At 40.0% G+C, this 25,675-nt stretch overlaps 1 protein-coding gene and 2 long non-coding RNA genes across 13 annotated transcripts in view; 2 read left to right on the top strand and 1 right to left on the bottom strand.

The window, feature by feature from the left end:
- LOC121041884 (uncharacterized) overlaps positions 1–17,712 on the top strand; it is a 122,352-nt gene extending 104,640 nt beyond the window's left edge. For 3 of the 6 annotated variants that reach the window (XR_005795888.1, XR_005795889.1, XR_005795885.1), the window contains one exon: positions 17,605–17,712. This is a non-coding gene — a long non-coding RNA (uncharacterized LOC121041884). Of the gene's footprint in view, positions 1–894; positions 1,689–5,050; positions 6,925–17,604 lie in introns of those variants that run through there. The other 3 variants (XR_005795890.1, XR_005795886.1, XR_005795887.1) reach the window with 2 other exon arrangements.
- Positions 1–25,675, bottom strand: part of IQCH (IQ motif containing H) — a 218,903-nt gene that overhangs the window by 87,920 nt on the left and 105,308 nt on the right. For all 5 annotated transcript variants that reach the window (XM_040493057.1, XM_040493060.1, XM_040493058.1 and 2 more), the window contains 4 exons: positions 17,554–18,105; positions 16,782–16,848; positions 4,802–4,885; positions 516–691 (listed from right to left, as the gene is read on the bottom strand). In XM_040493057.1, the coding sequence (XP_040348991.1) occupies positions 516–691; positions 4,802–4,885; positions 16,782–16,848; positions 17,554–18,105 (879 nt within the window). The remainder of the gene's footprint in view (positions 1–515; positions 692–4,801; positions 4,886–16,781; positions 16,849–17,553; positions 18,106–25,675) is intronic.
- The window catches only part of LOC121041885 (uncharacterized), a 9,648-nt gene continuing 1,706 nt past the window's right edge, over positions 17,734–25,675 (top strand). The window contains exons 1-2 of one of the 2 annotated variants that reach the window (XR_005795892.1): positions 17,734–17,845; positions 21,229–21,709. This is a non-coding gene — a long non-coding RNA (uncharacterized LOC121041885). Of the gene's footprint in view, positions 17,846–21,228; positions 22,269–25,675 lie in introns of those variants that run through there. The other variant, XR_005795891.1, reaches the window with a different exon arrangement.

Raw genomic sequence — 25,675 nt, 5'->3', positions numbered from 1 at the left:
CATTCATTAAAAATCAGTACAAGTTACAAAATCTGAACCTTGTTCATTCTGAGCCCTGTGATATGGTAAATCAGGCCAAATTCCCTCCAGGAGACAGGCCCAGGGAGTAACAAGGAATAACAGTGTGGAAATCAGAGAACAGGGGCCCTGGTCGAGCTTCTGTCCCTAACTAGCTTGGTGACCTTGGGTGGGCCCAGCCTGTCTCTGCCTTGGTGTCCTGCACACAAAATTAAGACAAAGGAACTGTAGGTGTTATAAATTCACCCACTTGATGGTATCACCTATAACTGCAATTAGGTTTCAGCTGTAGAGAAACTGGGCAGGGGTAGCTCAACTAAGTCTGAAAGTTAAACTGGGATATTTATTTCCTACAGTCCAACTAGTAGTCTAATCAGTAAAGCTGTTAAACTTGCAATAATATTTCACTGATGTGTACCAGAGCGTTGCAAGTTATAAAATTTCCAATTTAATTTTACTGCATCCCTGAAGCCGTAGTAATTAGAAGACAAACTCACAGGGAAGATGTTTATAGCTTCAGGGGTGATAATTTTGAACCTGTCCTGCAGGTCACTTCTGTCCTCAAGGTTCCCCGATTTGACAGCTGCCTGTAGACTCAGGATTTTATTGTAATATAGCAGTAACTCGTCATTCATCTGATGGGAGCAGATGTAGATGACACTCACATTGGCATCTAGAAACAACAGGCACAATGTTAATTACTGGTGTAAAGGTAAATGACATTCTGAACTCCGGCATCGGATTTATGTTGCACAGTTTAAAATAAAGAGCATATCCAAAAGCCACATTGAAGTTAATTTAGATTGGCTTTGTACGGATATTCGCAATTTAACTGGCTTTGTTTTTTGTTTTTTGTTTTTTTTTTTTGCCTTTTAGCATTTCTCTAAAGAACAGATAAATAACACCGCCACCAAAAAAAAAAAAAAAAAAAAAAAATAGACACGATTCCTTCAGAAGGAGGGCTGTGAGATACCATGGAAGTGCACTTTCAAATAATACATAGGGATTTAGCCCCAGAACTACCATTAACATCAATGGGAATTGCATACCGCTTTAAAAATTTATCCCATTAACCTCAGTAAATTATAAAACAGAGCTATTAACTTTAGAAAGCTGATGAAGTTGCAATTTCTTATTCTGCCTGGACTTGGCAGGGCCAATTCAGGGAACGTCCTGTCCAAATAAATGGTTTGATTATGACCATGGCAATGATTATTTCAGGAAACCAACCTTTTCCCTGCTCCATTCCCAAAGAGGAGTATATTACTTAAATAGGACATCTAGTGATTCTTGGTTTAAAGAAAACACTGTCTTAATTTAACTGTTTTTCTTCTTAAGATGTGCTTATTATGTACATAGAAAGAAATCCTAATTAAATATCCCACCCAAATGGCATAGTTAGATGAGATTACCCACTCCAGGCTGCAGGGGTTTAAGATTTTAAGGAGCAGGGACAGGAAATCAGCAGCCAATGGAGTCCTTCATTCATTCATAAAATAACTGGCTGATCAGTAGGGGCAGAGCACTTGGCTGGACATGGAGGGAAATAAGCCACTGAGAGGCTGCCGTGAGGAGCAACCATTTCATGTGCACAAACACTCATCAAACATGGGGTGGAGAGCAGTGGGCACAGGGAAACTCCCAGACCAGGTGCTAAGGGAAGTTCAAGGGAGGGACTGCTGTAAAATGTTTCTTTGGTCAGGTAGGGCTCTGAGGGGATTTTAAGACTCCTCTGTTAAGTCTGGCAGAGTATATAGAACACAGAGTGATTAAATTCTAGCTCAGATGCCTAGGAATGCCGGGCACACCATTTATCCTTCCTAAGCATTGGTTTCTTCATCTCTAAAATGGAGAATAGAATCACCTGGGCATAGAGTTTTGAAGAGTATTAAATGAAAGAATATATATAAAGCACCTGGTGCCATATTCGGCACATGGTAGGTACTCAACAAACAGTAGCCATGTGCGAATCTGCCGCTCGGACCACTCTGACTAGGGCAAGCCAGCAGTGATTCTGCACCCCGCCCTCCACACTTGTGCTCCTTTAATCCATGCTTCGAGATTTAACATGATGTAGTATCCTCTGTGGTTTCATCCTATTGTTTCAAATCTATTGATCTTGTCTCTCCAAACTCTTTAAAGGCAAGGTGTATGCTCTTTCCTATATTCTCCCAAGCCTCGGTACCGAGTGGAGTACACAGAAGCCACTCAAGACATACTTGTGGCTCGACCAAAGGGATTTGGAAGACTGGAGAGATTTGGGAAGTAGAAAATCTTACACAATGGCCTGTGGGAGAAATCTTCCCTGTGGAGGAGTGTCCCCTGACCTGGCCCGGTGCTGAGCCCAGAGCAGGCACGCCATAAATGTAAATATTTAAGTGGGGTCCCTATTTCATTTTGAAACCCAACTGCAACATAAACTCCAAAATAAATCAATTGAGGGAATAGTAAATAACTTGTATTCAGTTGCTGAATGATCAAATCATATATCCCAATCTTGTGTTTTCAAGAAGGGACTGGTGTCTTATTAAACTAATGGTATGGCACAGCTCTTCTTCTGAAGGAATCATTGTATCTGTTTTTTTGGTGGTGGTTTTATCTTTTCTTTAGAGAAATGCTAAAATGCAAAAAAAAAAAAAAAAAAAAAAGCCAATTGCACTGTGAAGATCTGTACAAAACCAATCTAAATTAACCTCATTGTGGCTTTTGGGTGTGTTCTTTATTTGGTTTTAAAAACCAAACTAGTATTTTTTTAAAGTATTTTTTAAGAAAGACAAAAACAAACAATGAAAATAAAGATTCCGTAGGTGAAAAAACTAAATGTTTCTTGGGAAGAAATTTCTAAATTACAAATGACAACCAATCGTATTGCTAATCTCACCTTTCCTATGTATTTCTGGCAAAAGAATACGTACCACTAACGCTAATATATGATATTAGTATGGTTTGTGAATCTGCAAATGCTCAAAATTAATTGACAGGTAATTTTGGAAAGCAATTAATATGAAGACAAAGATTGCTTTGGTTGCTAGTCAATAGTCAATAAAAGCCACTCTCTTGCTTAACTCCTCTAGGAATTGAAAATACTAGCCATTGGGGTCTCCACCTGACACCCTGACTTCACAACCAATATCTGAATGACAGGTCTTACCAACCTGATCAGATCTCTTTGTTTCCCATGAAGAAGCAAAAACGCGACACACTTTGCTAGGAATTAATGGAATAATAATTTAAAAAATGATCATCATTTATTCTTACATAAAATTACTCATCTTCCTAGTTTCTTCATTTTTTTCTTTAAATTTCACAAGCAAGTGCTTTTTCTGCCCTCTAACAACTGTTTCTAAACTTCCATTACTCCTCTTGAAGAGGGTTTAGGATCGGATCGCTATATCATGACGAGAGTGTACCAAAAAAAGGCATTTGGTTCATAGTATCTCAGAAATGATCATATTAGCAAAATTTTCCATCACAGGTAGGCATAGACTGAATTATTGAGTTATTTAAAATAGAAACCGAATACTTTCAAGTCTTTCAAATAATGAGACTCTTTTGTAAAGAAATTCTTTGGTGATGGTTTGTGCTATATATAGAAGGGTATATAAAAAGCTAGAGAAAAAATTAATGCAAATAAATTAGAGCAAAGTCTGCCCTCTGCTGCAGTTCAGTGGTTTCCACCCAGTCAGGTTTTTAGTTGAAATAGCTCAGCACTAACAAATCAATCTCAAGTCATTAAAAAAAATTTTTTTTGTAACACTGAAAAACAATATTAGTGCCTACATAATAGATTAAAGCAATTACACTATTATTATTTTAGGACACTGTAAATTTCTAGTACTGATGTATTTTTGTTACCAAATGGCATTTATAAAATAATAATGATGCTGAAATATATATGAATCGTGTAAAGTATGTCATTCCAGGGAGCCAGCTAAGTTGGTCATTGATAATTTAAAATTCTTCCTTGTTCTGCTTAAATAAGGGCCGAAGCAGTTATATTTTCACAAAAACACAGAAGTTCTTATTTAGTAACTAATAAAAACCTAGTTTTTGTTTACCCTGAATTTTTGGCCAGTACCTCCTAAACCCATTCAGTATTAGTGCTTAGCCTTGGCAACCTTTATTCTTTAAGCCTCACTTAAACCCTCGCCTTGAATAGCACTGACCAAAGCCATGGCATTCTTGTATTCTTCTTTCCTGGCCCAGGTTGGTGTCTGATTTAGAACTGATCAAGCCAGTATCAGAACTTGACTTTTACAAAAATGTATCTACAACTCAAGGTTTATATTTCTAAAAATTCCCTCCACGAGCATCTCCTTTCTTCTAATAACAAGATGATATATATTTAAATAAAAGCTTCTTTTAAAAGTCTATCTTCTCATCCCTCTTAGTCTTATAATGAAAACAATGCTTTTCATTTCTGATACCACTTTCCACTTATTCCCCAGATAATAGAATAGACAGTATTGACACAAATGTAAAATGTTGGCTTCATTCACTGCCAGATTCAGTAAATGAAGATTTGAGGCTATAGGGGAGAAATCCTCAGAACTTAGAAAAGCTACCCAACTAAATTAATTAAAAATGTCATTTTCTAACTCAAGTTGACTCCACTATAAATCTGTTCTTTAAAACAAAACATGTAATTGCCCCCTGCAAAGTAGATTAGAAATCCACACTTTTTCCTTGTAGGGGGGGAAAAAAAGCAAAAAAATAAACACTTTTATCAACATCCTCTGATAAACATTCCAAAGAGTCATTTGCGTGAAAGTATTTACTGTACCTAAGATGTCACACAGCCTCCCCAGCTGCATGTTCTGCTTTGTGTTGAAGTCGGCAATATTTTGTCGCACAGGCTGGGAATATCCTAAAAGACAAACAGGGTGTCGAAACGCAGAAAGAGCAAGTCAGTATGGCAAAATGGCACACTAGGATTTCCAAGTGTCACAGTCCACATTTCCAGGAAAGAATTTTCTCTGCAGCATCCTGTAGACACAATCTAACTCCTGACACTGAGATCCTTGCTTCTCAGGGGATTAAGCATTATTCTGGAAGACGTGCTAAGCAGCATATTCTGCAAGAGAAGAGTTCATATTTTTCAACACCAGCAAAATCACCGGGAATCAAGATCAGAAAAACATGAGGAAAATTTCTGACATTTAACGTGAAGGTTCAAAACAACATTGAAGAAAATTATTGCTCAGGGTTTAAAACAAAAACAAAAACAAAACTATGTTGGCTCTTTTAACTTGTGCTTTCTGTGGAGCATTTTGAAGATGTGTCCCCAGAATCATTCTAAACTGACACACAGATTTCAGAGACACCCCTTGCTGTCAGGAATATGCGTTTAAGTAATTCTGAATACTTAAGAAATATGCTTCTGCTCACCGGGTCAAAAGAAATTTGAACCTTTTAAAGGGCAATAAAGGTTAATGCAGTTACTTTGTCAGCACTAATAAAAGTCCTGTGGCTGGCCTTCATGTTCCCTGGAAACAGAGCAGGAGAAAATTGCGTATGGATTACTGTTGTCCAAAAATCTTTCACAAAAGGTGCAATGGCGGCAACACTTTGTGCTGGCATTTCAGGGGTTAAGAAAATAAGTGGCTCAAAACATGAACTTAAAAGGCGTGCGTCCTCACAGGCAGGTATAATTGCTTATATGAAATTCAGCAACTGTAGGTGCAACTTTTTTTTTTTTTTTTAAGTAAAATTGCTTATCACATTTTGAAGAGATGCTTCAATGCCTCCTTGTGGTTAGTGAGCCCAAACACATGTTTCAAGTGAAGCTGCTATAGATAAAGTGATTTTAAATATTGCCTCTTTGAGTTGTGACACAGATTTCCTTTTCGGCATAAGGAAAACTATAGCAATTCAGGCAACAGGGCTTCAGATCAAATGCACTCTGATAATTGGCTCTTTGCTTTGATGTCAGTGTTTAAACACTAGACAATGTCTGGAAATTAAATGAGTGTACAATTCATCTTAAAGTCTCCCATTTGCTTTATGCAGATGAACTTAAGAACTAAAGAGGCAGAAGGACAAACTAGGTGACTTATGTTTGAAAAATTATTTATTTCTGAAGTAGTTTCGGGAACTTCATTCCACATATTAAAGTTAATACAGACTGCTGCAAACAATGCTGTCTTGATGTGTGATCGTTTTAACTTATTGTAGGATTTTGCATATTGTATAATTCTGTTGATATTCAGATAACTGTTTAGGAAGATGTATTGTGAGTAACTCCTATATCAAAACTATAAGAAGGCAGGAAAAATGCCTAAAGGATAAAGTATGAATAAGAAAAGTGCCTGAGAGCATTCCATGAATGCGTTTCCTTTCAGAAGTAAAGATAAAAGGCAGTGTGAGATGTCTCATTAAGATGATGTCCAATTTAAAATATAAAGGATGTCTGATCACTTTGTTGCCGCGTGTGCAGCATGTGAGTGAGTAAGTCTGTGTTGCAACCAAGAGCTGGAGGTCAGTTTTCCAACAAATGACTTGGTACCTCTGTTACCATTGATCAGAATGCGTAATAAAATGTCTATGAAAAATTATGATAGAACCGGTTACCAATTCACCTGTTTCAAAGAACTGAAAGCAATCTCAGAACGTTGTTATAGAGGATCATATGAAGTAACAGATATGAAGACATTTTGTAAATGCTGTGTAAACATAAGGTATTTTGATGTTATGGGGGATAGACGTACTTCCAAAGCCTATAACAACGGCAACAACAAATCCTGTGACAAGCAAGAGACCATTCTACATGGACAAGATACAATGTAATGACTGTTGCCATCCCCAGAGCAGAAGTTGGGAGTCAATTTGTTTTAAGTCAGATTTATAATTACGTCTTTAAAAAAACTAAAAAAAAAATTTTTTTTAATGTTTATTTATTTTTGAAGGAGAGAGAGAGACAGAGTGTGAGTGGGGGAGGGGCAGAGAGAGACACACAGAATCTGAAGCAGGCCCCAGGCTCTGAGCTGTCAGCACAGAGCCCGACGTGGGGCTCGAACTCACAAACTGCGAGATCATGACCTGAGCCGAAGTCGGACGCTCAACCAACTGAGCCACCCAGGCACCCCGTTTTTAAAAAAAATTTTATGTTTATTTATTTTTGAGAGAGAGAGAGAGAGAGAGAGAGCGGGAGAGGAGCAGAGAGAGAGCACAGCACAGAATCTGAAGCAGGCTCCAGGCTCTGAGATGTCAGCACAGAGCCCAACGTGGGGCTCAAACTTATGAACTGCCAAATCATGGCCTGAGCCAAAGTCAGATGCTCAACTGATTGAGCCACCCAGGCACCCCTATCCTTATGTCTTGTACACCCACAGAGTACATGTGTTGACACCTGGGTGAAAAACCCTCATTGATGCTGATAGTGCATATATTAAATACAATAGTGACTTAACCAGTGGCTATCAGCAAGGATGCTGTGGCGTTGGGGCGCTCAGCAGACCTGCTTGGAGGTGATGAAACATGACACTTGAGAATATAATCTACGGAGACATGGTACTTCAAAGGTCACTGGGGGAGCCTTGAGACACCATCTACTTCAACCCTGTCATGTTACAGATAAGGAAATTCAGTTTAAGTGTCTTGCCTCTTGTCTAAGATCATATATACCTGCACATTACTATACAGTTTGGACAGGACATATTTAGGTCTTGCAGAAATGTGGTTGCATAAAAGAAGAAAGAAGGCAACACTCATCAGGTGGGAGCAGAGATCTCCAGAAGGGATAAAGTCTTTGCCTCTTCTCTCACTTTTATTTCTAATTGTTGCTGCAGGCAGAAAATGGCCCTCCAGAGATGTCCGTGTCCTCATCCCTGGAACTTGTGAATACGTTAGGTTACATGGCAAAGGGGAAATCAAGCTGCAAATGGAATTAAGCTTGCTAATCAGCTGACCTTGAAATAAGGGGATTGTCCTGGATTATTTGGTTAGATCCAATGTAATCACAAAAATTCTTAAAAGTAGAAGAGGGAAACAGGAGAGGAGAGAGTCAGAGAAGGTGTGACCATAGAAGAAAGGCACAGAGAGATGTTTGTTGCTGGTGTTAAAGACGGAAGAAGGAGGCCAATGGCTCTCTTCATTCACTCCTTTGTGGGTAGCTTCTAGAAGCTGGAAAGGGGAAGGAAACAGATTCTCCCATAGAGCCTCTAGAATGGAACACATCCTACCAACACCTTGATTTAGCCCCTCTCGGACTTCTGAACAAAGAACTATTACTTTAAGGGAATACTTTTTTATTGTTTAAGCCACTTAGCTTGTGGGAACTTGTTAGACAGTGACAGGAAATGAATACGTTGCCTCCCTTTCAACTTTTATAAAATGGGTTCTCTGATCTGGAGAATTTGGGGGAGATCAGAGAATGGTGAGTGGGACCTCTAGCCTTTTCTGGGTCCTCATCATCGCAGGAGGCAACAGCACTGGCATAACGGGGAACTCTCTCTTCCTTATCACTTTAGAGAGGGACCCAGCCTCCTTCCTTATGGCCATCCTCTTTGACAGAGTGTTCCGTCATTTCTCAAAATGTTATGCCTCTGCTTCACTCCAGAGGAGGATACCTGAGAGACACCTCTTTGAAGTTACCCGACTACTTTTGGTCTATTGAGCCAAGGACGCTCATCAGTGGTTCCTGGCCATCAGCCCCTCCACCTTCACCCCTTCGTTCATCTCCTCTCCCTTCCCTATCCCCACTCCCGCACAAACTCCTATCAGATGATGCTAATGGCCTCTTTGCACCCAGGGAACTGGCTCTGCTGGTGTTGGCCTTTCTTCCACAGAAACCACAGAAGCCCATGAGTGAGGCCGTGCTCAGTGACTGTGCCTCCTTGGGACCGGTGTGTGCCTCTGTGACAGGCCTCTACTGTTGCACTAGAGCACATACTCTTGAACAGCCTGCTTATCATCCTGTAGTTGACTCCTAGTTCCTTTTGTCTCCAAGTCATATTCCTTCCAGGGTCCCCGAGGCAGAGAAGGGGTTAGCAATGGACTTCTAGTTACCAAGTCGTCATTTATCTAATCACCCTGGCCTGAGATGGTAGTCAGCCGTGCCTCAATTTGATGGACTGGAGCAGAAGTTCTCAACCTTTTCCCCATTTTGAAACACGTGCTCTGTGATGTTCACATGCATCACACACTCCTACAGGCATACATCAGGTGACAACAGCAGTAGTGATAACTCCATCCCTTTCTCTTCCATTCAAGAAAGCATGCTTAGGGGCGCCTGGGTGGCGCAGTCGGTTAAGCGTCCGACTTCAGCCAGGTCACGATCTCGCGGTCCGGGAGTTCGAGCCTCGCGTCGGGCTCTGGGCTGATGGCTCAGAGCCTGGAGCCTGTTTCCGATTCTGTGTCTCCCTCTCTCTCTGCCCCTCCCCCGTTCATGCTCTGTCTCTCTCTGTCCCAAAAATAAATAAACGTTGAAAAAAAAAATAAAAAAAAAAAAAAAAAGAAAGCATACTTGGATGCGAGCTGAGCAAAAGTGACATTGTTATAGAGATAATCCTGAATTACTCCAGTTCATAAAGAAAAGTTAACATCCAGCTTTGGTAGTGTAACTGTAAAAATTTCAGGGAACATGTGACATATGTCACAATCAATTATCCATTAGCATACTGCAGTCATCCAGAGAAATGTGATCTAGACATTATGGTTATACCCAGGTTTTAATTACTTGTGCAAGTGTGAGAGCGCAAGCTACTGAGATAAGAGATTAACGTACAGTGAGAGCCTAGCTGGTTATTTATATGTATGTAGTATATCCAGTGCCAGATTGATGAAAATAAAACTGAGCATTGTCTTGGGGGGACCGCTAAGGGGGATTAGGTAATTTTGTGATGGTGACATAGAAAACATAGGAGGTGCTTAAATATTTGTTGAGTGTCGAAAACATTCTCAAACTAACCTGGCCAGATGGATTCTGTGTGGTTCTGAAAGTCTCCTGTTTAAAAGAGTGAAGACTTTCTCTTGTTCGAACTTTTTATCAACGGCTTTATCAGTGGAGGGCCAGCATTGCATGCAGCTAAAGCCAGTGATGTCCAAAGCCTGGTCTAGAGACCATGGAAGGTCTTGAGACCCTTTCAGTGGTTCTGGAAGGTCAAAACTATTTTCCAAATAATACTGATGATTATTCAGTATTGTTCAGTCTTGTCCTCTCACAAAATACAAAAAAAGTATTGATACAATTTCAAATTCCACATTGTAACTCACATAAAAATTACCATTCACTGTTGAGTTTTGGTATAAAATCAAAGCAGAATATACACAATTATCTGAAAAGGCTATAAAACATATAAAATAGTCTTCCCTTTTCCAAATACTTATCAGCGTAGGGCCAGATTTTCTTCATATGCTTCAGTCAAAACAACATATTGCAACAGATGAATACAGAAATAGATATGAGAATCCAACTATGTTCTATTAAGAGATTTGCAAACTTGTTAACTAGTGCAACTCTTCTCATTGAGTTTTTTTGTTTGGGAAAATAAAGGCTTTGTTTAACAAAATTATGTTATTTAGGTTACATTGGTGATGGATTTCTTATTGTTACTTGAAAGTAAATTAAATATTTTTAAATATTCTCAGTCTTGATTTCTAGTGTGGTATTGATGCATATAACTTATGTAACCAGTGCTTTTTAGGGTTCTCAATAGTTGTTACGAGTGTAAGTTTGAGGGCTGCTGAGCAAACATTTTAATATTTTTTTCATGAGAATGAAGGCAATGGCAAAGAGTATAGTTTTATCTTAGTATATACAAGACCCTTGTCAGAGCATATCCTAATAGTACTCCATTTCACGAAAAGCTCATGAGCCAGTGTTACTGACTGACACTCAGTTCAATGCTGTTTCTGTACTTCACGGTACAACATCAGATAGCTCAAGGCCAACTGTGTGATTTAATATTACAGGGTCATGGGGCAACTCTGGTCCAACCAATGAATGAGTGTTGATTTGGATTAGTTGGATGAATACAATGTGTTTTCATTTTAATTCAGGCTGTAAAGGAATTTTGAAAGTCGAAGTGTACTTTGTTCCTGATCTCAAATGCTGTGTGTATTTTGGGGAACTGTTTTCTGGGAGACCTCGGCAGTACATCTGTGTCAAGCACCAACTGTAGCAATACCATAGCTGAACTGTGGTTCCCATAACTACCTGCCAAAATATACATTGAAGACCATGAAGATTTGATTGAAAGTCCTAATTTCCTAGCCCTGAGGTGAAAGGAGCAGAGCCTATCATGTCTTTGAGGTGTCCACTCAAAAAAACAAAACCTCAAGAAACTAGAAGGACGCCAGCGTGCTTGGAGGCATAGTAAAAATGTGACTTCAGCTATAATGCTCTTAGCTGTGGTCCTCTACCCTGCCTCTGTTGACAAAAGGAAGCGACCCCTAGTTCTTATCTTTCGATAGAAGGGAGTGGAGTTAGGGATCTACTGTCTCATGACAATTTGGGGTAGGGTCAGTTGTACACAAAAGTAAGTTCTATCTTTTAGGCTTCCATGACAGTGCAGATCAGCAGAAAGATGTTGTTTTTTCACGAGACTCACAAAAACAGAATCCACAACTTTATGGAAGGGGAGTATCTCGGAGACCACGAATTGTGTTTGCTCCAAGGATACATTGCTGAAGTGATTCACAGAGAGGAAAAAATGAAGCTGAACTATATAGATTCCTTTTAGCCATTAAATCACTTGGCGATGAAATAAAAGATTACATAGAGAAAAGAGAAAAATCCCACCTCAATAATTCCCTATTTTTCTTTTAAAGGAGGGAGAGAAGTGAGAGAGGAAAATCATCACGGGGGGGGGGGGGTTTACTTGGCTGGAGGTGCCTCATACCTGCTCACGGCATCAGAGCTGCATACGTGGCACATCTCATTTAATGTCAATAGATTTTAAAATGCCACTGAGTTTAAGTGTAGCACCAAATGATACACTGTAATAAAGGAGCACAGGGGTTAAATTAAAAGTGGAGGAAGTAACTCAGCCAAAGAAACTGGAAGCAGAATGAGTTTGTAGGTTTTATTTAGACCTCTGATTTTTCTAGAGGAATTAGGATTCTTTGTTGCAGTTCTTTCTCATTTGACAGATAGATTTTGCTTAAAATAGACCCTAGTATTCTATTCCTGCTATAAACCATAGTAGATTATTTTGTTATATTATTGTATTTCATTGTATTTCATTAATAAAAATGATAAAAATATCTAATATCCAATTAAGAGATTAGCCTATATACTATGGAAAGACTGAGGTGGTGTGTTTTTTTTTTTATCATCTTAGGAAATTACAAGGCTGATCAGTTTCTTCGGACAGTTAACCAACAGCATCCCACCTCCACTGTCTGTTAAAAATAGCTAAAACTTTTTGTTACATATAGGAATACTACTCAAAGTATAGAACAGTCAATTAAGTTTTATTATTTATGTCTTTATTTAAGATTATTTATTTATTTATTTATTTATTTATTTGAGAGAGAGAAAGAGTGAATGCGAGAGGGAGAGGGACAAAGTGGCAGGGAGAGACAGAATCTTGAGCAGGCTCCATGCCCAACTCAGGGCTTCATGTCACCACCACGAGATCATGATCTGAGCTGAAATCAAGAGTCGGATGCTTAACCGACTGAGCCACCCAGGTGCCCCTATTTATTTACTTGTTTTTAAAGATTTTATTTTTAAGTAATCTCTACACCCAATGTGGGCCTCGAACTCACGAGTCCGAGATCAAGAGTTGCATATTCTTCCAACTGAGACTGCTAAGCACCCCTCAATCAAATTTCTTAGCTCCTCCTTTCAAAGGGGTTAGTCTGCAATATGTAATTATCTTAATGTTCATATTATCAAGCCACAGACTTGAAAATACTTGATAAATATTTTGTGATCAAAAACATTACTGAAAGGCCGGCCTTCATGTGATCATTGGTTTGGAGAATGCAATTATTCTTGTGGGTGCAAAACTGCCTAAACAATCAAATACTTATAACTGCAATGTACTGTACAGTTATCAGCTACTAATATTTAATTTTGAGGGTTCAAACAAGTTAGTGCAACCCCAAGTGGCTAGCAACACGGTGTAATTATTTCTAGGGCTAACACTACACCAGAATTGATTGCAAATTTCCTATGGAAAGAGCAAAAGGGGACAAGGCTGTAACTTGTATTAAATGCCTACCTGAATCTTATATGCCTACCAACTGATTTTGACTAGTGATTCCCTCCCACCTCTGAAAACAAAATTACTACATTGAATAGATTTGGTAGAGGGACATGTGTTTAGAGAAAAATGGTCTTCACTTTTATTTACTTTTGTTTTCATGAACTGTATAGGTAAGTCCTTGGAGCAGGAGACAAAGTGGCCATGTTGCAACTAGCTAAAATCTTCAAGTATTCACAGGGAAAGTGGGGTTCACAAAAAGGTACACCATAATCATTCTAAACCTTCTAAAGAAAGGTTTGAGAATTACACCTGTGGAATAAGTTCAAAGTGACAGGTTAACGTTATTTAAACTTAATTTAATAGCCACAGGTCATTTTATAAAACCTAAAGCATTAAATGTAGAAACAAATACTATTTGATCAGAGCCCAAGTATTCTTCTCATGTGAAAGTGTGTGATTGGGCTTTTTAAATGCTTAGTTGAAAAAAATATACGTGATTGTTCTTATCTCTCAGAAGATGCATGATTAATTAGCATTTTTTTAAAAAAATGGGCTATTGGGGCACCTGGATGGCTCAGCCGGTTAAGCATCAGACTCTTGATTTCGGCTCAGGTCATGGTCTCATGGTTCGTGGACTCGGGCCCCACACTGGGCTCTATGCTGACAGCATGGAGCCTGCTTGGGTTTCTCTCTCCCTCTCTCTCTGCCCCTCCCCTGCTTGCACTCTGTCTTTCAAAAATAAATAAATAAACATTATTCTATTTTTTTTACATTTTATTTATTTTTGAGAGACAGAGAGAGAGAAAGCACGTATGGGGAGGGGCAGAGAGAGAGGGAGACACAGAATCTGAAGCAGGCTCCAGGCTCTGAGCTGCCAGCACAGAGTCTGATGCAGGGCTTGAACTCACCAACTGCAAGATCATGCCCTGAGCTGAAAGCTGGATGCTTAATCAACTCAGCCACCAAGGAGCCCCAATAAATAAACTTTAAAATGGGTTATTCTGTTTGGTGCTTCAGCTCAGGTCATGATCTCATGATCTCATGAACTCGCTCATGAGTTCAAGCCCCATATTGGGCTCTGTGCTGACAGCTCATGGAGTCTGCTTCAGATTCTGTGTCTCCCTCTCTCTCTGTCCCCTCCCACCCCTTCCATGCTCTGTCTCCGTCTCTCTCTCTCTCAAAAATAAATAAAAACATTCAAAAAAAAGTTTTAAAAAATGGGTTATGTTGTTAACAAACAAAAATTACTATAATAGGAAAGACTTTCAGATTTATTATGTGTTTATTTAAACTGAGAATATGTCTTCTAGAAGAAAACTAGTTTTTATTTTATTTTTTTTTTACATTTATTTATTTTTGAGAGAGAAAGAGACAGAGCGTGAGCAGGGGAGGGGCAGAGAGAGAGGGAGGCACAGAATCTGAAGCAGCTCCAGGCTCTGAGCTGTCAGCACAGAGCCTGACACGGGGCTCGAACCCACAAATTGGGAGATCATGACCTGAGCTGAAGTCGCTGTAGTTTCAGGCACCCTGAAAGCTAGTTTTAATATCATATCTAAAATAATGCAATTCAAGTTTTTGACTAGGTTATTTTCTACCTAATCTATATGCAGCAAACCCTATTGGAGTTTTAAAATGTTGTCATTTAAAATTATTTTTTATTACCTAGTTTAGATTATTGCTCATTATTTTCAAAATTTTACCACTTTGGATGAGGCTCTTTTCTATCAGACTTCTCTGCAGGGCTGATTGCATCGGGGGTTTGAAGGGTCAGAGGTGGAGGGAAGGAGTTTGTGGAAATCGTGACTGTAATACCTTCATGCTGTCAACATTGCAAAGTAGGGGGCTTGTTGTATTTCTCGGAGTTTTTTAAAGTGTATTTATTAGTTTTGAGAGAGAGAGAGAGGGAGAGCACATGTGTGCGAGCTGGGGAGGGCACAGAAAGAAGGAGACAGAGAATCCTAAGCAGGCTGTGTGCCGTCAGCACAGAGCCCCATGTGGGGCTTGGTCCCACAAACCATGAGATCATGACCTAAACAGAAAGCAGGAATCAGATGCTCAACCAACTGAGCCATCCATGTGCCCTTATTTCTGGTTTTGAATAAAACAGAAAACACAACAAAATTTCCCATGTAATATCAGGTCAGGTCCACAGTTGCAGAAGCGAAAGGCTCTTGCACCTTATTCCAAGGACTCAAGTCTGTTAATTGTGTCTGCAATTAGCCTCTCTGGTTGTAATCAGTTACAAGTGCAATTTCTGAGTGTGAACTAATTTTGTGTGCAAAACTAGTCCCACCAAAACAAAAACCCAAGTTGGAATGAAATTCAGATCTGTTTTACCTCACTTACATCCTGAGGAGGAACTAATTTCTTCTGCGAGCCATAAAAAGACCCAAACTAAAAGACTGTGCAACTGAAGTACCTTCTTAACTTTTCTGGGAGTACTTAGATGTAAGTACTCTAGATTCTAGGAAAGTTTGCATTACTTTATTACTACTAATATCTCCCTAAGTTAAAAGATAATTATATTTATATAATAATTTAAAAAAATTTTTTTGCTTTTTGTATTACTGTTAAAATGCGTTAAATGCTTTATACTGTACATAGGTACACAAACACATATACTCACACAGGAGCGCAAATAAATTACAACCTAGAATTCTACTACAATAGATTACTTAATGCATCGCTCTACTTAAAAGGCCTTAACAAAGAGCCAGTAGTATATAAGATGCAGATGTGATGAGTTTTGCTGTTTGTCAAAACTCCCAAGTCCGCTTAGGACATTTGGCCTCACCCAGGAAATTTTTAACACACCAGGTAGGTTAAAAAGCAAGACAAAACAAAAATAAGGAGGCAGACCACCCCACACCTTTTGACAGCAGCTCATGTTTTAAAGGAACTTCCCGTGCAGATTTCTGAGATTCCCAATGTCGTTTTGGCATACCTATCTTACCACTGTGTTGCAGACAACAGCTTTTAAGTTCCCCAATTCATAAATGTAATTAAATAATTACATTAGTGCTAATTAACATGAAACTGCAGATTATTTAAGCGCAAAAAACACTATTCAACTTCTTAATTATTCTTGTTCACACAGCATTTCCTTTTGCTCAGGCGCCCTAGGTGCAAATAAAGCATCCCATCTGCTCGTAATTAGAACTAAATAATTTCAGAGAATGTAGCTTATCATTTTGACTGCACATTTGATTAAAAACAGTGTACAAGCAATATCCTGGCTTATTGGCGTAACAGCAACAACACACGCAAGCCTGTGTTCTTCTATCATTAAAGAAGATCGAAAACATTATCTGTTATTTCAGGGGGAAAAAATACAACTTTTTAGTTCATTTCATACAGATGAAAGCGAATTACAGCAAATCACCTCTCCACTGAATAGCAGCCCCCACATAATGACTTTATTTGCTTAATCCCCAAATTAAACGCCGTTTCGAGCGAGGGCCCTGTGTTATTACTCTCATCATGTCGAGAACATTTTCCTGCCGAGACCAATTTGAATAAAACAAGGGGCCTTCCTTGAACTCAATCAAGGAGCCATAATGTGGTGGGTAATAGAGGTTGCTGATAGATTTGCAGGCAAAAGTGTTATACCTAATGATGGGATATGGATAATAGTCCTCCTGGAGGTCCTGATGCGATTCCAGTTGGCTGCCAGATGCTAAAAATCAAGAAGAGCATTGATCAGTGACAGGAAGCTGTAGTGGATTCATCTAGTCAAACTTCAGCTGTTTTTCCACTGTACAGTTAAGCCAGGCATAAATTATATTAATTGATTTAATTACATACTTAAAACATCTTCCCCAATTAATTTAATTAGGTGGCTACATGATGCTACTGGCAGGGGAAGATTAGAGGCAGCTCACTTAATTAACAGAATATGAATGAAAAAAAGAGAAAGCAAACATAAATGAAATTGTGAGCACTAATTAAAAGGCTGTCTGCAAACTTAAATACTTTCTGACAAAGTGGTGACAGCAATGTAGACAAGAGAGGATTTTTTTTTTCCTAGCAAATTGAAGTGCCAGAAGGTATATATAGGGAGAAAAGGTAGTGCAGTTAAAACATTGATTTTCTGACAGAGCTACCATAGTCAAAGTGAAGGGACTTTTTTTCTATAGAAAAAATTGCAATAGATTTTACAGGTGCAAAAGCCAGATTCCTGGTTGGGGCTAAAATATGATGTACAAACACACGTAGGGTTTGTGCATCATACACGGGGAGGAGCGGAAGGCGAGAGAGAGAGGCTGAGGGGGAGGGTAGTTGGAGAGAGAAAGGGAAGACGAAGAGACAACTTACTGCAATCGCTCAAGCAAGAAATGTTTAGAAAAAGAGGTCTGCCTTAACAGCTGGCAGCCTTGTGTACCTTGGCTCGAATACGGAAATTCTCCAGGTGTCTTTCACGTGATTCCTGCAGGATCTTCTTCACTCGGGTCTTATGGCAATGTAAGAGCCACGCGATGGCAATCACACCTGAAGCCCACTTCTGCTGGCGATAAATGAAGAAAATTTGTCTCGCTTTGAAGCATTTCCATGTGGCTTGGATCTTGATGGCAGCCTCTGACTTTCCATCTTGGCCCTTGTACCTTTGGCCCGGAAGATTTAACATCATTTGGATGTGAACTGGGTTCTCTACCAGTGAGAGAAAGTCATATCTGGTAAGTTTATTCTTCAGCTCAAACTCTGGAAGGAAGGCTACCAAATTGTTTCCTTTTATTTTAACTTCTGGTATTGCATAGTCCCTGAGAAACTTCTTGATGTGTTCCAAGAGAGAAAAAATACTTCCCCAGGATAAATTAAAATGTTCCTTGAATGCTGAGAAGTCCGGGGCTGTCGTGTCTATGACACCATTAGAAATAGAGAAGTCATACTCCCATGGTGATTGCACAGCTCTAGAAGGTATTGTGACTTTCATGGCCTGTAGAAAGAAAGTGTCACCAGAGATGAAATATAATTGTGACCTTTTCAAATGAGTTGTCAAGACACACACTGTCACATCATCATTCATTACTCAATGCTAGGAAGAGATGGATCCTAGTTTTGACTTACAAACATGTCATAATAGGAAAGTCTGGCCAGGATTTTTCATGAAACGCATCAACAGAAGAATATCTTAGAGGTTACTCAAAGCTATTAAATTTTTGGGGACACCTGGGTGGCTCAGTCGGTTAAGCATCTGACTTTGGCTCAGGTCATGATCTCGCTGTTTGCGAGTTTGAGCCCCACGTCGGGCTCTGTGCTGACAGCTCAGAGCCTGGAGCCTGCTTCAGATTCTGTGTCTTCCTTTCTCTCTGCCCCTCCCCTACTCATTCTCTCTCTCTCTCTCTGTCTCTCAAAGAAATAAACATTAACTTTTTTTTAAAGCTATTAAGTTTTTTATACAAGTGTTACAAAATTGTTTAAAGAAACCGATCATATAAAAGTTATGCATTTAGTTTACTTTGATATGGTCAGCCAACCCATAGTCTCTGCGATTTACATTTTGTACACATTCATGAGTGGAATCATATTCCTGCTTTCTTGTTCGTCTGTTATCCACCAGTCCTGAAAAGCAGGGTGGAATCTTTCTTTGCAGTCTTGACTATAACTTCAAATGTGTGCATCAAGCTGTCCTGCCTCTTCTGACTTTCTAACGGGTCGTCACTTTCCAACATTTACAGTTCTTTTGCCACCTTCTGTTAGGATCCAGGAGGGGTGTTTTTTTTTGTTTTTTTTTTGTTTTTTTTTTACAAGGAGTGTTATGCTGTGTGTGTTCACCCTTGCCACTCTCTAGGTTTCTCTTGACATTTGTTCTTTTCAACTTAAATCTCGTATCTTCTTAGGGACATACCTGGAGTTGTCCCCAGGTAGAGAGAATCTGAAATCTCATAACAAAACTAAGGAAGACTTTGGTTTTTTATTTTGCTCCCATCTGTACTGATTGAAATTTTAAGTCATGTAGGGGCGCCTGGGTGGCGCAGTCGGTTAAGCGTCCGACTTCAGCCAGGTCACGATCTCGCGGTCCGTGAGTTCGAGCCCCGCGTCGGGCTCTGGGCTGATGGCTCAGAGCCTGGAGCCTGTTTCCGATTCTGTGTCTCCCTCTCTCTCTGCCCCTCGCCCATTCATGCTCTGTCTCTCTCTGTCCCAAAAATAAAAATAAAAAAGAAATTAAAAAAAAAAAAAGAAATTTTAAGTCATGTAAACATACTACATTTACTTCTGAATGTCAAGAGGGTTCTCTAAGAATGGGGTCATGGACAGTTTTTTTCCTTATACTTTTCTGCATGAAAAAACTGAATAGATGTGATTAAAAATAAAATCCGAAGAGGTTTGGGTGACAACAGTGATATATGTCACACATATCCCTCAAAAAAATAAAGAAAAGGAAATTTTGGTTGTGTCTGTGTCCAGTGTGAAATCAGTATATTTCATCATTGAAACCTGTTGCATTAGAAAAACGACACTCTGGGGGCGCCTGGGTGGCGCAGTCGGTTAAGCGTCCGACTTCAGCCAGGTCACGATCTCGCGGTCCGTGAGTTCGAGCCCCGCGTCAGGCTCTGGGCTGATGGCTCGGAGCCTGGAGCCTGTTTCCGATTCTGTGTCTCCCTCTCTCTCTGCCCCTCCCCCGTTCATGCTCTGTCTCTGTCTGTCCCATAAATAAATAAAAACATTGAAAAAAAAAAAAAAAAAAAAAAAACGACACTCTGCCCTATGGTCTAAATGTTCCTAATGGTCTGAGAGGGGAAAGGGTGGGCATAGATATTTCAGGCTCTGCCTTCTCCTCTGTAAGCCAGGTATCAACTAACTGTGCTGATTGCTTCTTGCTTAGGGATTTAAGGAACAGATTGTCTTCAATATGTCACCATTTACCAATCTTTACCAAATTGTAGGATTATATTGTTCTCTGCATTTTGAAGAGTTTTTAGAGAACTCAAAGAAAAAAAAAAAAAAAGACCCGAGTAATTAATCAATAACCATTATGTCACAGCACTGGATTGAGTATAACTGTTAGATTGTTCATGCTTTGTCTCTACTAAACAAATGTTAATTGGTATCAATTAACAAAGTCAAGGCAGAAAGCTATCTAAAAGAAGCCAAGAGATCATTTATAGTAATAGCACAATAAACAAGCACAATTTTTTTTTTTTAAATAAAGAAAAGAAACACTTCAAATTCTTTTTCTTTTCTCAAGCAGTGGAATAATTAGACTGTCACCTCAGGTAAAAATGCTGAAAAGCAAGTGTTAAGTCCAAGAGGAGGGATTTCCTTGAACTTTAGAGGCAGACTTTAAATTTTTTTTTAAGTTTATTTATTTATTTTGAGAGAGACAGAGACAGCACTAGTGGGGGAGGGGTAGAGAAAGTGGAGGACAGAATCCCAAGCAGGCTCTGCGAGGTCAGCCGAGAGCCCTACACGGGGCTCGAACTCATGAAACCACGAGATCACGACCTGAGCCGAGACCTGAGCCAAAAGCAAGAGTCGGACGCTTAACCGACTGAGCCACCCAGGCGCCCCTAGAGGCAGACTTTAAATGGCAGTGAACTTTTTGCACACTCTTAACTTAAGAGTTGTGACAGGCATAGGAATGATGGAAAAAGTCTTCTAGCCAAGACCCTAGCCCTTTCTGACCTTCTCAAGACATCAAGAGAGAATGTAAACTGGTGGATAGAAACGAATTCTTGGATGGGCAAGAGAGAGTTGGAGAAGTAATGCCTTGTGTAGCAGACATCAGCGCTGGCAGGAGAAGTCATGGCAAGTGGCACAGGTTCCAACAGAAATGGCCTGTGGGTACGTTTCTGCCTTCCTTCAAGAATGGCTTCTAATGGTGGGAAGGTTAGAGCAAGAGAAGAATGGCCATGCTTCATCAGTGACAAACAGACACGGACAGACACATCACAGATGGACGTGTCTGCAGCTGGCTGGTCCTGCCAGTCACACTTTTGATCCTGTTAACGAGACCCTGAGGCTTCTAGAGGAAATGCAGCTAGGGACGGGACAATTGCTCAAGAACCTGGTTTCCTGGGAAATATTAAACCCTTTTTGAAATTCCTTGTCTTTACAGAGACTCATGTGGAATTGGGACCATCGATGAAAATGGAGCAACCTTGGGAGAAGATTCTGAAAGAAGAGGGCTCCAGTCTCTCTCAGGCAGTGCCTGCAAATGGTGTAGGTGTGGGGCGTGTATGTATGTCAGCAAATGAGTTTCAGACCTTTTGAAAGAATAGCCCTGGTTTGGGAATGGGGTTACAGAATTGAACAGTGGCTGTTTGAGAACAAAGGGATTATACCTCCCTACCTTCTTGGATGATATTCCAGTAAAGACCTGTTCTCCAAGGAAACACACTCTTGGACATCAAATAGACCACTCAGGCACGGGGAAGCTATGGGTTTGGAGTCAGCTAAAGCATAACTGTAGTACATCTGTCACAGAGAATGCCACACTTGGGAGCACTTCACACTTAGAGCTGGAAAAGACATGTCTCTCAAGAGGAAGGCTTCCCAAATTAAAGCAGTGCATCAGCATTGTGGGATCCATTGAGCAGGTAAAGACAAAGCTGCTTCACAGCCTGCTAGGAATAAGAGCCCTGATTAAAGGTCATGCCAGCCTTCAGATTCCGGTTTCTTCTGCTATTTTTCCTTTACTATTTATCTCCATGAACTTGTCTGCAATTATCTGTCGCCGACCTTCTTTCTCTCCGACTACCTTCCTTCTTTCTATTCCTTCCTTCTTTTCTTTCCTTCCTCCCACTCTCCCTCCCTTTCTCCCTTTCTCCCCCCTTTTTTTTTTTTTTTGGTTTTTTGTTTTTAAGATATGCTGTACTCCCAACATGATGTTGCTGAATAGCAATATTGTTTTCCTTCTAGTGGAGATGGCTCTCTGTCATGCCATCCGCATGCTCTCCTGGTCCTTCCTGAGCTCCTGGCCACACCTTCACCAGGGCCCAAACCTGTGGCATTGTTTAGCATCCTGCTTTAACTAACTGAATCGACTAGCTGGGAAATGCTCTTCATCATCTGCAAAGTGTTACTACTAATTAGGTAATTTTGAGAGTTTCTGGAGCAGTAATTTAGGAAGAACTCTGAATTTAAAACAAACGAACAGGGGCGCCTGGGTGGCGCAGTCGGTTAAGCGTCCGACTTCAGCCAGGTCACGATCTCGCGGTCCGTGAGTTCGAGCCCCGCGTCGGGCTCTGGGCTGATGGCTCAGAGCCTGGAGCCTGTTTCCGATTCTGTGCCTCCCTCTCTCTCTGCCCCTCGCCCGTTCATGCTCTGTCTCTCTCTGTCCCAAAAATAAATAAACATTGAAAAAAAAAATTTAAAACAAATGAACAAACAAAACCCAGGAAGGCAAGATGATGATTACATATGCAGGTAAGCTATAAGTGGGAAGCAAAAAAGATAGGCCCAGTATTACCTCCTAAATTTTAGAAATAACTGCCACAATGAAAAACTCTAGGAAAAAAAGGCATGTACTTCTAAGATGAATGTCTTTATGAAAAATGTTCTTTTCACACATGTGGATAGCATGTGGATGCAGGATTAAACCATATCTGAGGATCCCTAAATTAGATATAACCAAGATCTCCTGGTGGTAAATGGTCAAGTGTATGGGATAATCCAACATGGATATCATCTTTAGGGAAGGATTTGCCTAGAAGGACAGACTAAAATTGCTTTTGAATCCATAAACTGATGTTCAGTTTCTCCAAAACTCAAACATATCCATGATTAATTAGCTTTGGCAGCGCTGTTGTGTGAAAAAGAATAAATTCTTCCTGCCATTAGGGCTCTATGTGAGTGCTTACATTCAGAGTATGAGTGAAGTGACTCTCAGAGATGGAACTTTCATTCTTTCCTGAAAACCAGGGAGGCCATTGGTCTGGCCTGTTCTTTAATAATTGTTAACAGTCTGAAATGTGTTAAGCTTTGTACAAAACAGATATCAGTACCTCAGATTGTCAGCACTATTTGAAAGATATAAATAATATTCAGAGAGAGTAGCTGATCTAATCAGGATTTAGGGATTCAGCATAATTACAGTCCTGAATTTTAGAGCATGAAGGCCTTGCCTTTTTTGTTTGTTTGTTTGTTTGTTTGTTTGTTTGTTTGTTTGTTTTACTCAATAGGCTATTATGGGCTCGGAGAAACGAGCCTTGGCCCTACAGTCTGACTCACCTAGGTTCGAGTCCAAGCTCTGCCGCTGTCTGCTACACATTCCTGGGCAAGTTACCATCTGCTATGGGTTGAATGTTTGTGTCTCCATAACATTTGTATGTTGAAGCCCAGTTCTTGGTGTGATGGTGTTTGGAGGCAGGGCCTCTAAGAAATAATTAGGTCATGAAGGTGGAGGCTTCATGATGAGATTAATGCCCTTATAAGAAGAGAGACAAGAGAGATGATTTCTCTGCCATGTGAAAATATAGGAAGAAGGTGGCTGTTTGCAGAGCAGGAAGAGGGCCCTTAACACAACCTAACCACACTGGGACCCTAATCTTGCACTTCCAGCCTCCAGAATTTAGAGAAATAAATGTTTGTTGTGTAAGCCCCCCAGCTTATGTCATTTTGTTACGGTGGTCCAAGCTAAGACAACATCCTCTCTGAATTTAAATGTTTCTCATCTCTAAAAATGAGAGATCCCTGCAGAGTTGCTGTGAAGATCATAATATGTGTAAAGAGCCTTTCACAGTGTCTTACCTCCAGTCATGTTTAGGTTATTAGTGTGGATGAGGAAACAGGCTCAGAGAGGTTAGGTGATTTGCCCAAGACCACATAACTAGTCACCTTTCCCTTCCCCCATACCATCCATGCCCAAAGCCCTAACTGTCCAGAACGTCCTGTAGGACCCCTTACCAAGCTGTGCTCTCCTTGTTCAACCTTCCTTTTACTACCTGCTTCATCAGAGCTGACCTGGTCTGGACCTGCTAGTTCTTTCTTATTTGGAAAGTGGCCTGTTCAACTAACCCCTATGAACATGCTAATGAACCATGGCATGGAAGAAAAGTGAGGGATTTGAAGTGAGAAGACATAGGATCTAGGCTGTTACCACATTACTACACGGCCTTGGGAAGTCACCTCTCCTGTGGGCTGTTTCCATTAGGGGATCATTCAAGGTGCTTCTGATTTTGATACCCTAAGTGTCTCTGACTTAAAGTGATTTTGACACCCTAGGTCTCTCTGACCTATTAATTGGTATGTGTTGTTTAATAAACTCCTGGAGTTAGCAGAGCCAGCAAATTGAAGATATATCTTCAATTGAGTCATTTCATGTACTATAAGAAAGACCTAGGGATTTTTTCCCCTCTATTTTTTAAATAGGAAGCTCTTTCTAGAAATTTACAAACCAGTAGAGGAAGAGCTGTTTACACCAACTATACGTACAGGTGGTCATGGGGAGAGAACCCCAAAGAGTGATATTCCAGTATTTCAGGGTCTGCAAATCCCCCAAAACAGTTCTCAGTTCGTAAGGCCTAGAAACTGCATTTAAGTTATAACTGTCAATTAAAAATGAGAGTCAGAGTCCCTAAGCTTTATAAAGAGGATAAAAGGCAAAAACAGAGAATTCACTGAGCAGAGACATACAAAGGGAGAGAATTGTGTGTAAAGGCCGCTCGGATGAGTGGCAATTTTCTAGGGCTAATTTCTGCAATCGCTTTGAAAGATATATTTATTCAAATGAGTCTTCCTGAACTCTGAAACACTTTCTGAGGAGAAAAAAAGGTTCCTGTGGAACAAAAACACTCAATGGATCAAATTCTGGTTGAAGATCAAACAGAACAAAATCAGGAAGACTTTTTTTAAATGGTGTATATGTCAAATGTGAACTTTCCTTTTCTAGAGACCCATCTCATTTTACTGCTGCATTGATTTCATTTTTTCTGCTACCTTTCTAATATTTTCTGAGAGCATGTGACATAGATAAGGACCACTGAGGACAATTATGACTGATGGTTGGAACCTGACAGGGATATGTACAGGGAACCTGGCAGAAGGGGAATGGAAAGAAGCCTGAGAAAAGAACCATCATCATCTTCTCTATGGGTAAAGGAATGAGTGAGCCTCCCAAAGGACCTGTGTTATCACCAAAGTAAAGCTTGACATTATAGTTTTCTTGAGAAAAATGTGTACATAGCAAGTCTGGTGATCCCAGATGGCTAAAAGATACTTGCAAAATTCTTTTCCACCTTTTCACCTTTTCACATTTGCTAAACCTACATATGTATTCCACTTTATTTTCATTCTTTTCCACCTTTTCACATTTGCTAAACCTACATATGTATTCCACTTTATTTTCATTCATAGCACTCATCACTGCCTGACATTATATTAAATATCTGCCTTCCTCACCAGAATATAAGTCCCAAGAGGGCAAAGACTTGGTTTGTTTTGTTCACTGCTGTATCCCCAGTGCCTAGTACACTTCCTGGCACATGGTAAAAGGTGAACAAAGATTAGTGGAAGGAAGGAAGGAAGGAAGGAAGGAAGGAAGGAAGGAAGGAAGGAAGGAAGGA

This window comes from Herpailurus yagouaroundi, unplaced genomic scaffold, assembly GCF_014898765.1.
Source record: "Herpailurus yagouaroundi ecotype Mexico unplaced genomic scaffold, PumYag 184, whole genome shotgun sequence".
NCBI classification, from domain to species: Eukaryota; Metazoa; Chordata; class Mammalia; order Carnivora; family Felidae; genus Herpailurus; species Herpailurus yagouaroundi.
This window is presented reverse-complemented; position numbering and strand designations above follow the sequence as displayed.